The sequence below is a fragment of the Topomyia yanbarensis genome, chromosome 2 (genome assembly GCF_030247195.1).
Source record: "Topomyia yanbarensis strain Yona2022 chromosome 2, ASM3024719v1, whole genome shotgun sequence".
Taxonomy (NCBI): Eukaryota; Metazoa; Arthropoda; class Insecta; order Diptera; family Culicidae; genus Topomyia; species Topomyia yanbarensis.
In genome coordinates, this window is record NC_080671.1 from 7,619,189 (window position 1) to 7,631,730 (window position 12,542).

A 12,542-nucleotide genomic window follows, 5' to 3' on the forward strand; every position below is an offset into this window, starting at 1 on the left:
TATTTTTTTTTGGATTCTCAAGGGCTCCCTCTCATATTGTGACAAATGTGAAAGTAAGATCAGATGCCAAGTTTCACATCATTTGGACAATTCTAGACCGCCGCCCACCTCGATTGAAATTTTTGAATTTGGTACTATGGGAAAATATGGAGGAAAATATATTAAATGCTATAACTTTTGAAGTAGTAGTATTTGAATGGAGGTATTTTTGTTTTCCGAAAAATACGGGAAAATGGGGTGCTAGGTCATTTCGTCCCCAAAATCCACCATTTTTGTTAATTTTTCTGCTCTAGAATTGTCAAAATGATGTAAAATTTGGTATCTGAGCTTACTTCGACATTTATCACCTTATGAGAGGGGGACTTTGCGGAATCCAATTTTTTTTCCAAAATAATGCTGAATTCAAAAAAAAAATTGCACGCTAAAGGCTTAAACTCTTTCGTATGTTGAAGGAATTATAAATACCTAATTTTTTTGTTCGTTAAAATATTTTCGTTCATTTCAGAGATATTAACGCGCAAAGTCGATTTTTTCAGTTTGAGTCTCGAATTACTAGAGAGCGGCTTGATAGATTTTCATGATATTGATATCAAATTAATAGTAATTTCAAGCTCTTCAATTATATATTAAAATATTTTTAGGCTAAGAACAATAAAAAAGATTTCAGATAAAGGTAGATGATTTTTTTAAACATTTTTAGATTCAAGAGCTCAACATTTATATTGAAGAGCTTAAAATTATTTATAATTTGACATCAATATCATTAAAATCGATCAAGCCGCTCTCTTGCAATCTGAGACGCCAACTCACAAAAAAAATCGACGTTACTCGTTAATATCTCCCAAATGAATGAATATAATAAGCCACCCTCTGAATATCTTGACCAAGCATAAGTTTTCGTTAAAAAAATCAAATTAGTATTCTGTATTCCTAGTTTTAAGATAGCTATAATTTTTACTCTTTATTGAAACTCTTGTCCTACATCTTGTAAATAGAATTGTATCCCTAGTTTTAAGATATCTGTGAAATTTTTCATAAATATTTGTTCCCCCTTTTGTGTACAAAACTATATTGTTAGTTTTAAGATAACTGTAAAATATTCCGTAAAATACTATTACTCCCCTCTTGTATATCAAACTGAATCCCTTGTTTTAAAAATATTTCAACATTGTAACCTCCTAGTTTTAAGATATTCAAAATGTAAAAACAAAAGAATTTGGCACCGCCAAGCTATCGCATTTGTGCCTATCAAATAAACGAAATGAATAAAAAAATGAATGAATATTCAATCAAAAAAAAGATATTTACAATATAGTGGTGACAGTATACTACCCTGAAGATATCCGCAGACACTCAATTTCCCAATCTCTACTAGTCTTAACGATGTGCACAGATGTCGGTTGTTAAGCATTGCATGTATCTAGTAGGTGTTACATAAAGACACTTCATAATCTCATGTTACTTCAAAAATGGATTCAAAAGGCCCGTTGTCGGATCCTTCAAACTCCTCAGCTTTATTACTTTTGCGAAATAGTTGTTTTAATGTTATAGGTAGCATCGTTTAATAGGGGGGTTGTAGTATACTTCTTACGCTGATATGCATGCTGCATTGGTAAAGCATGTACTTGCACAAGCAAATGTCCTGAATGTAGTGGTTGTTTGTTTGTTTCATGTTTCACTGATTTGCGAAGGAAGGAGATCAGGCTGATCCAGATCATCACTAGACTAGGTATGCCGTGATGATTTACCTACAACCCCGCAACAACTAAAAACTTTTTCATTACCAAATTATTGACACTAAACATTTTTGATCAAATTAAATTGCTAATTAGTTTTCCATGAACCATTAGACAAATAATTTTGATGAAGATCAAAGTACTGTTTCACGATAATTAGTTTTCGTAGATCGAAATATTTTTGTATTTTCATTTTCTACTAATATTTAAATATCATGGCAAAAAGAATTATCAATGCTTAAGTTCAAGTTCATAAGATATTTTTTTACAAGTTTTTCATTAAAGTGTTTCTAATTTGAAATGCTTGGTTCTCGATGTTAAATGTCAAGGTCATCTAAAATTGTGGTCTTTGATTAATGCAGGTAAGGCTTATAACAGTAACATATATTATTTCATTTCATTGGTGTACTGTATACATCCCTCGATAGCTTACTGCCACAAACAATAAAGTCTTCTTTGGCACACGAGTGCCAGTGCAATCGGTCAAGCCTGACTGCCCCCGGGGTAACGTATTATTTATGGAACCACGCAGCAACGGAAATTTAATTTACAACATCAACTGCGATTAGGTGCAAACCGAAACTGAAATTTGACCTTGACCGTCAGTCAAAGCGAAATCTAAAATTATCAGGACGATATAAACTTCAACATTCGCAATTTTAGAGGACGATGACAAATAATTAATTTAATAGTGTATAAAAGTTGTTGCTGATCGGAAGCAGCTGATCATAGTTTGTTGGATACTCCGGCTGCTCGGTTTGGCAATCGTCCCCACACAATGTTAAAGGTACATTTTTGTAACGATTTGATTTTGTTCAAATTTTTCAGCTAAATTTTTCAATTGACAGATTCTAACACTCACAGCTCTAGCGGCTATGATTGCTGCTCAAACCGTTGTTCCCGTGCAACCTCAGGGACAATTCATTCCACCAGGTTACTTCGAATACCCTTCTCCAGTCCAGGCCCCATTGACGCCGATCAACGCCGCTGTGGACGGATATTACGGTTATAATCCATACCTCATACCCGGTGGATCTGGCATTCCTCAACAAACCCCATTCGCAAATGTACCATTCAATCTGCCGTATGGTCCAGGAGTTCCCGCACAAAACTCATTCATCAATCCGGCTTACAACAATGTTGTGCCTCCGGGATTTCCAGCATTCTTGCCTCCGCAGTTTCCTTATCCTGGTTTTCAACAAGTTCCCCCATTTGTTACCATGCAACAGTTCTCGCAGTCACCACCTCCTCTAGCCGGTTCTCCGCCAGTCCAACAGCAGATTGTCCAGCATGGTCGTCCTTTTTCGGATGCAGCAGCCGTTTCGTTCACTAGTTTTCAGGGACGACCGAGCAACTCGTCGGGTCCAATAGGACAAGGAGTCAACAGTGGAGTACCGCGACCGGTAGTGCCAACGCAAACGCCGTATGTGAATAGCATCAACGGCAATACTCAGACAGGAGGCTATGGATCTGCGTACGGACAGTTTGTGCCTGCTGTTGGTAACACTTTGAATCCAGCAGCCGCAGCAGGGGCAGCTTCACGGCCGAGCAGTAGTCGGTGATCAGGCTGGAAGGAGTTGTTTATGTGGAATTAGTAGAAGAAATAAAGATATGTTTTAATTTATTTAACAAGTATATGATTTTTCCTTTATTAGCGAACATATTGAGCACATAAAGGGAATGTCCTATCAGGTGAAGTAAACATTTTCATTAATTATTCGATCTATATAAATATTTAAGCTACTTTTCTAAGAAACAGCTTAATAAGTATATGAAATGGTAGAATCTTCAGCTCTTTGTACATAGCTTAAACAATGAAAAAAATCCGTGAAACTCAAATATCTAACAAATTTTATCTAAAAATTAAAATCTGTGGTGGTAATACTTTCTTTTCGTGTTTCCAATACTTTAGAACAGGGACTCCAAAACTTTCGGCTGTGTGGTGTTAGATTTTTTTCTTTGAACAAATATTTTATCACAATTAAGATAGAGTTAATTACATTTTAAAATAGAATATACAACAGGAAACTTTATTAGCTACATATATACACTAGTAGAATGACAGATCATTTTACTTTCAACCGGCATACCTCACATACCACCTGGAATGGTACGATTAATCGAACATCGTAAAAACACCGTTCTCGCTTTTGAAACTGCAGACCGTGTCTCGCTGGGCCTTCCCGTTTTATTTATTCCAATTGCCTTCGACTGGCCTCTTAGCAGCGATTGTTGAATTATTAAATTCTGAATTCCAATAAATACAAAACTCGATCCGTTTTGTACCGCACCTCCACCAAACGCGAAGTTATTATTGTTTAAATACCTCCCAACCCCGCTTTATTCACATGTCAGTAGGGGTACGACATGAGAGTGGCGTGTTGAGCCCATTTTTATTATATTCCTATTGTCACTATATCCATTTGAAGCTGTTGACACTGTGTTAAAGCAGCGTCTGTCATATTTGTTCAACGCATTGTCTCAGCCCCTTTTTTGTGATAATACTGTTTGTTAGTAATGAAGCAAAAAGATTTCTTACAATGTATGCATATTCGTATTCATAACTCTTGACTTTTTGTAAATCTCAGAACTGGTCGCTGTGGTTCTGTCATAAAACTAATGGTTCTTAATTTTGCCGATAATGGATCTATTTGTAATTTGATGAAAATTGTTTAAAGATGAACAGATATATGCATTGGAAAATTATGAAATTTGCTATGGCTAATCAAATGTCCTAGAACCCCAACTTTTAGTATTCTTACTAAGACCGCAAAAGTTAACTTTGATTTCTGAGATTTTTCCATATTAGAAAAACGTTATGAAAAAATAGTGACTTTTGGGGACAAACTATCCGAAAACCCACAAAATCTCGTATTTTTTCAAGAAACGGAAATATTGCAATTCAAGTGCTGAAATTATTTCCTATAAAAACTTTTTTTTACAAATGTACTTTTCCTAGTGTTACTACAAAAGTTATAGTAATTACTGCATTTCTCTCTCTCTCATGTCGAAGTGGGCAATGCCGTAATGATTATGATCAAGTAAATAACCAGGGGGTTTCCAACAACATTGATTACCATCGAAAAAAGTATACTTTATAGTTATATAGATTATTTTTTCGAAAATCCTATAAATATTTAATAAAATACCTCGATTACACTGTATTAAGTCGAATCAAATCTAATTGCTGTTGAAATTACTTCAGATTATTCAATTATTTTAAGCAAAAACTGCTCAAGTTTAGCAAGTTTAGTGCTATTTTATTAGATAAACCATTCACATATTCCAGTTCTGCTGGATTTTTCACATTACAAGACGATTCAGAATAATAGGAAGCTGATGAAAAGTTGGATTTGAATGTTTCGTGCTCCACTCGTCAGTATTTGACATCAATTTGCTGCGAGACTAAAGCAACTGGGTGGTACCGAGTGATGTCTCGGTTAGCATAAGCATAGCTTATAAAAAGATCGTAATAAATCAAAATGATCGTATTGTTAAAACGAAATTCAAAATATAAAGTTAACGTTAGAAAAACTTTTTTACTGATAAGTTCTCCATGATGCAATTACATTCAAAATGTTTATTTTTGCTTTGGGATTTTCGTTGTTTTTTAAATATTTTTTTCAATTTAAATTTTTGTCATGATTTTTTGTTTTTTTAGCATTGAAAATGCTTTACTCTACTATATGGGACTGGGGCTACGTGTAAAACTAAAATCTGATTTCGAACTGCGTCACGAAAATATGGCATAATTTTAAACGACTGTAACGCTGTTAATTGTTGATGGATTTGCGTCATTTTAATGCTAATAGATTTAGAGAAGTCCAACTTAAAAATTGGTTGCAACTATAAATTGGTATTTCAGCTGTACACTATGGAAACATTCGTATTAATGTAAAAACGTTGAGAAAATGTAAGAAAACAGACAAAGTTTTCGCTTACGTTTTGTTAATTATTGATGGATTTTCATGATTCGAACACCAATCGATTCAGAAAATTACTAGTAAAAAATTGCTTTCAAATTTATCTGTGTATTTTATTAGCACACTATTGAAAAATCCTTAAATATGCAATCAATAGGCAACACATGCACAACTTTCACAAATTTGCTCAAGATCATCCCTAACACGGACCTCATTTCGACACTCATAAGTGTCCTACACATTTCATCGCTTGATAAAACCAACCAATCCCATAAAATTAGTAAATCGCCATTCCAATCCATATTGAAACGACCGAAACAACCATAACAAAAATTACTCATAAGATGAAAAGAATGATTTCTGTATAATTTAAATGTAAAATTAAATTAAAATTAAAATTAAAAATAACAAAAGATAAATAAAAATCATTTGAAGAATGAAGAGAACATCGCTTGATATAAAAGTAATGTTTTTGACCGAATTCCTTCATTGCCATGCCTGCTCTGCTGGGAGAACCAGTTGGATTATCGCTATTGTTGCTTGCAGGATAGAGAATAAAGGGCGAACACGAAATTATTGCGACACCGAAAATGTCATGCCAATTTTCTTATAATGTTTAAAATCAAACCGAAATTTTAGGGTAGTTTTATACATATATTTACTTCAAAAATCAAAAGAAAAGTTAATCGATGGAGCCTTGAGTGTAAAATTGAACGCATTGTCGCTTGATGCCCTCCATCAAAGTCCTTAGGGACCATTCATAAATTACGTAACGCTTTTAGGGGGGGAGGGGGTACAACAAGTTGTGACATGTTGTGACATAGGGGGGAGGGGGAGTTAGCTAGATCGTTACGTAACATGTTTTCACCGAAGAAAAAAATTTTTTTCTTGGAATTTGTTACGTAATGGGGGAGGGGGGTATGGAGAAATTTGTGACAATTTGTTACATGGGGGGAGGGGGGAGTCAATTTTGGGCAATTTTTGCGTTACGTAATTTATGAATGGTCCCTTACAGTGTCATCCGGTACCAGTTTCTCAGTTTTTTTTCCATTTTCTTAACATGTCCTTCTCGTCTTTGACTGTCTTCTTGCACTTCCGAAGTTCCCGCTTCATCATTGCCCAGTACTGCTCCACCGGGCGCAGCTCCGGACAGTTTGGCGGATTCATGTTCTTTGGAACAAAATGGACAGAATTGGCCTCATACCACTCCAGGACACTTTTAGAATAGTGGCATGATGCCAAATCTGGCCAAAATAGCGGAGCTTCGTCGTCCTGCTGCAAGAACGGCAAAAGGCGCTTCTCGAGGCGCTCAGATTTGTAGATCTCGTCATTTACTGTGCTCTTTGTCACTAAAGGCTCACTCCTCAGTCCGCAAGAGCAGATTGCCTGCCAAATGAGATGTTTGGAGGCGAACTTCGACATTTTCTTCTTCTTAAATTTGTCGCCCACATAGAATTTGCTCTTGCCGGTGAAAAACTCCAACCCCGGAATTTGCTTAAAATCGGCTTTTATATACGTTTCGTCGTCCATCACACAGCAGCCAGTTTGGGAAGTTCTGTACCTTGTATGTATGTAGTCCAGCTCTCTTCTTTGCATTCTGGACGTAGCTCTGCGACATGCCGATCTTTTCAGCCAAATCACGGCTTGAGACGTTGGGATTTGCTTCAATCATCCGCTTCACCTTTCCCTCCGTCTTCTTGTTCTCCGGTCCTGGTTTTCTTCCAGCTCCTTTGCCGTGGTCCAACATCAACCGCTCCTGGAACCGCTTCAACACTCTGGAGACGGTTGAATGGTGAATGTTCAACATTTTTCCCAACTGCCGGTGCCACACGTCAGGAAATTCCAGGTGTTTGGAAAGAATTTGTTTTCTCGACTCGCGTTGGTTCACCTCCATTTTCGTTGAATCGAAAAACACGACTTCGAGTTTGACAGCATGTAAACAATACACATCAATGAGAAAGTGTGCAAAATTTGGTTGATTTTTACCCAATGGTAAAAAAGTTATGTCCTGTTGAATGTATCGCAATAATTTCGTGTTCGCCCTTTATGTAATGGAAAAAGAATTCAATTAGAAAATTCCTTTTGTTAACTTGTGTTAAGTTTGTGCTTGTTAATTCTGTTCCTTTACCAGTGCATCACAATATAAGCAAATATTTCTCAAAATAATCTACCAACCCGATGGTTTTTGCAAAAGCTTTAAGGAAATCAGTGAATGTGGCAACCATGCCACTAAGCGAAAGCCACACCAGAAAGAATGACGAAAACATTTTTATTTGTCACACAAAAGGATGGTCTCCCAACTGCACCAAAAAGTTAATAAAAGAGATCGCCTTGTGTTACATAGTGCTCATTTGACATGAGCTGCGAAAGAGGAATGTTCGTCTGTGTGTATACAGCAGAAACGAGTCGCCGAAAAGGTTCGAATTGTTTTAAAGGATTCTCGTCCCGTATCCCAAAACATAGTTGTTAGCAAACCGTCCTTATTAGGATGAATATATAACGGAAAAAATTGATTTGCGCCTTTAAGGGTTAATAATGCTGCTTTTTAAATGTAACTGTGGTCGTGTCTTGTACACAACCCTTTTATTTTTTTTTTGTGAAAAATGACTTTTTAGTGCAAATTTTTTTAGTGTGGAAGTGTTCATTTCCTGTTACTCAGATAGTTTTGCTGTATAAAATACGGTTATCGTAATTTTTTTGTTGAAAATGCTACATGTAAGAACTTCTAGTCTCTTTAAAGAATTGCTTTTGAGTCAAAATGATGAATCGATGATGGTCGGTAACGATTGTAAAGATTTTCGGACGGATCTTCATGGAAATCCTCAGAAGCATCTCGACAGTTTCTTGGCTTTTTTTAGTTTTGATGATCTCTTATGTATTTTGGACATAATTTAGATTTTCGTTCAGAAATTTGGGAAATTATAAGTGCTTTTATAATTCCAGAATGTTATTTTATGCGCTAAGATATTGCACAAGCTAGGCCAAAATGCGAGCTACTCTAACAGTGCAGAATTGCTTAACTAACAAGGACTTTTTGAGCCATACTAAAGCATTTAAAACTGAGAACCATTTTAAAATGATGTTATCGATGTTTAGTATTATATAGACTGAAATATTAAACCAAATATACACACAAATTTCATTAATCATGGACAAAACCTGTTCTACCCACGTTATCCGCCGGCCCTGGGTGAAGAAAGCAATGTCATTACGCAACGTATACTTCATTAATACAACCGTTTTCGTTAATAGCTATTTCAAGTCACCGTAGAAATATAACTACAAAAACCGTTTTTTCCACCTAGCAGTGAGACATTTCTTACACTGTTGGATCATTCATTGGTTTGCAGAATTCATGGCACCCAACTACAGGTAGGATGAAAACAGCTTCGAGTCCTCCAAGAAGAAAACACTGAATAAACTGAACAGATGATACAAAATAAATAAACAAATTATAATATATGTAAGCGATATAGCTTCCGATTTTTGGTCATATATCTCCCCATAGTGCAACGTTTCGATATCTCGTCATCTTCAGGGGAAAGCACGGTTTGAACGCAAATTAGTTATAGTTTTCTCATTATACAAATATTTTGTAAATTTTCTTAAGACTGCAAATATTTTCTTTGACAAGTAGTATGCATTATTATATTTGTTTCCGCAAGTGGCAAAAACTTGTTGTAGGGAAAGAACAGACAAAAAATTGCTATGTCTTTCCAAACTTTGGACATTAACAAATATTTTGATACAACTTAGAAATGGATAGAGCAATATTAATATAGATGTGAGTCGTAACAGTCTCCACGTACCCGTGAGTAACAGGAGGTGATGAATAGAACCGTGGCATTATTTTTAAAAAGTATGTGATATTTTAATTCCTTGCATCTTTATTTTAAATAATGTAAATGCTATTTTTTGTACCATGACCAGTATAACCTAAATTTTTCAAAAGAAGTTAAATGTTCACTAAAGTTTTGAGATTTAAAAATGCAGCGACGATTCCACGAGTATAATATAAATATGCATTATATGAGAAATTTATTATTTCACTACTATGCATCTTAATGATCTATATGTTTATAAATCTATCTCACGGCTGAACGCAACGATTTCCATTTTGTGGTGAACTTACACGCTGTTTTGTCCTTGAAGTGCAGTTGTATATTAAGAAAAAAACTAATCCATTGTTGAGTAAATTCAAAACATATTTTCGGAATTGAATTCCTTGAATCCCTTTGATGTTTTTTCATACCCCAATATTCAAAATAGGTTTATTTTTGACCCCAAAATACCCTCTTGATGCAACGGTCTTATTTTTAGTTATTGAAAATCGATAAATGAGGAATAACAATATTAAATGGTCAATATCTCCGCCGTTCGTGAATCGGTTTGACAGGTCATAGCTTGTTGTTGATTCTTTTATGGTCCTTAGTAATTGTGTGAATTTTGGTATTAATCGGCTGTGTCTACGGAACCTCCTAAAATTTCAAAGTTTATATGGATTTTAACCCTTTCAAGCCCGACTTTTTTCTAGTGCATGTAGGGTTTCAAAATTATTTTTCCTTGAAAACGGTGGGGTCAAGAGACACGAAAAGCCTATTTTCATAAAGATAGGTGCTTCCATGGCAGTGCTAGAAGCTGGTCAATTTTTACCTTCTAATGCTGAATACAATTCTCCTAGAATAATTATAATAGTCCAATTACGTGGAAAACGTAGTCAACGACAGTCTAATTTGATAAGTTTTATCAGTTTTCAATAATATTGCACCATAACGAAGATATATAAAAAAAATCATTTTCCATCGTCAACGTAAACTGTCCCTGGCAGCACTGCTCCATCGGAATCCAATCAGACTAATTGCAATAACTTCAGTTCTAGAGCTGATCCTTGTAACTGTTAAAACTCAAATTAAAGGCAATAATCACATTACTGAGCCTTACTTGTTTTTGTGAGCAAATCTCGACTCAATCAAAAGTTATAGCTGTTTAAAAACGTTGTTGTCCACAAACAACATGGGCATGAATGGGTTAATTAATATTGAACATAAATTCTCAAAAAATCACCTCATCAACCAATTAATGAGAACTTGTTTTTGGAAGCTTCTGTATAAAACAAATCATTTCTTTTGATATATTCAAGTGTAAACAATACTTGCCACCCGTCGCCCTTGTATGGCAGATACAGCTATTCGAACAGTGCTGCCATGATTAATAATCAAAAACCACTTGCTTTGAAGTTGTGCTGCTTCTTTAGATAATAACATTTCCTATCGATTTTTTTCAAACATGTAATGTTCCATGAATATGTTTACTAGGAGAATACTTTTAGAAATATATAGTGTTCTCATTAATTCGTTGATGAGGCGAATTTATTTTCAATGTTAACCGGCTTACCATACTAATTTCTATATAAACTTTGATATTTTTGGAGGTTCCGTAGACACAACCGATTGGTATCAAAATTTGCACAATCACTAAGGACACACCCATACAGACATCATCCCAATTTGTCGAACAGTCGATTGGTATATGAGACTCTTCAAAATTTGAACGAATCCTAAGCATTTCTTTAGTAAGAAATGTAAAAACGTGTTTGCAAAGAGGAAATCATTATTTGCTTAGTCTGAATAGAAAACGATAGGTCATAGCACTTTGCATGAAATTATTTAACCTAACATTTAGACAGTTCAGAGAGCTTGTTTATAGCTTCCAACAATTGATTGAAAATTATGTATTTTTTATGTCAATAAATAATTTAGTGATTAAAAATGTTTAGTGATTAATGTAATTACCAATAATTTGATTTAAAAATTATCGAAATCGGTCTACTATTACTGGTAATATTGAATATAAGGTGTAGATACATTCTTTAAATGCGAAAAATGATAATGTCCGGGAAAACCTTGAATATATTTTATTTTTTGTTCCAGAGAAGTTTGGAATACTATCAACATAATTAGCCTCCAATCCGTTTACGTAGGAACCAAAAACCACATGTCTTTGTTGTGTCGATATACTGCCCATAAAAGCATAAGAGTCCCATATGGATTTTTGTCGAAAATGAGTTATCTGTTGAATTGTATTCTGTATCACTACTGAATCACAATGCACATATAGGATTACCAGATTTGTTTAGAAAATGTCGAAAAAATACCAAACATGCTTGTCCCATCGCATAAGGCTCAATGAAAATGTAAATCTTGAACGGCGTTTTTCTCGGCTTGCTGTTTTTCATTATGGGACTCTTATGCTTTTATGGGCAGTATACAATCTTATGACTTTTTGCCTTTTGTCGTGACTAACGACTTACCTTTCAATATAGGGGCCCCTTTTCAAAATTTCGGAAGAAAAATGATGTAAGATTTTGAACGCTTATATCTTTTGTTGTACTGAATGGATTAAATCAATTTCTTCAGCATTTTGTCGAAAATATTTGTACCAATGTTGTATTAAGTTTTGGAATATGTAGGACATTCATTATCAACGGAAAAATAGTGTTTTAAAAAGTCTTTCGAAAACGACTCGGAAAAGTGAAAATTTTCAACCCATCCCGCACAGAGCCGTTAATATGGTGCAGCAACCGAACAATAAAATAATGAAAATTTTATATATAGGTCCACTACATGTTTGTTTCTATGATTATTCGTATTGGGTTGCTTGACGAGAGCAGTTGGTAGGGGAAAGCCGGCATATTAGTTTTGGTTATGCTATTAGAAGCTCAAGCACGCCACGAGAATGAGTGAGAAAGCGATAGTAGTGCATATTAGCGAAAGCGTTACGTACATTTTGAACCTTAATAACTTTTCTTCAATTAAACGGATTGCCAATCTTGTTTCATAAATCGGAAGGAAAACGTTCAACGCTTGCTACCGATACGTTGTTT

The 12,542-nt window shown here is 35.0% G+C and overlaps 1 protein-coding gene across 1 annotated transcript; it reads left to right on the plus strand.

Moving 5' to 3' along the window:
- Positions 1 to 2,611: 2,611 nt before the first annotated feature.
- Positions 2,612 to 3,298, plus strand: LOC131678498 (proline-rich protein HaeIII subfamily 1-like). The gene has a single exon (XM_058958689.1). The coding sequence runs from the start codon at positions 2,612 to 2,614 to the stop codon at positions 3,296 to 3,298; it is 687 nt and encodes a 228-aa protein (XP_058814672.1).
- Positions 3,299 to 12,542: the final 9,244 nt, after the last annotated feature.

What these genes read in the sequence shown, in the direction of transcription:
- LOC131678498 (XM_058958689.1), top strand. Translation starts at nt 2,612, where the DNA reads ATGATTGCTGCTCAAACCGTTGTTCCCGTGCAACCTCAGGGACAATTC.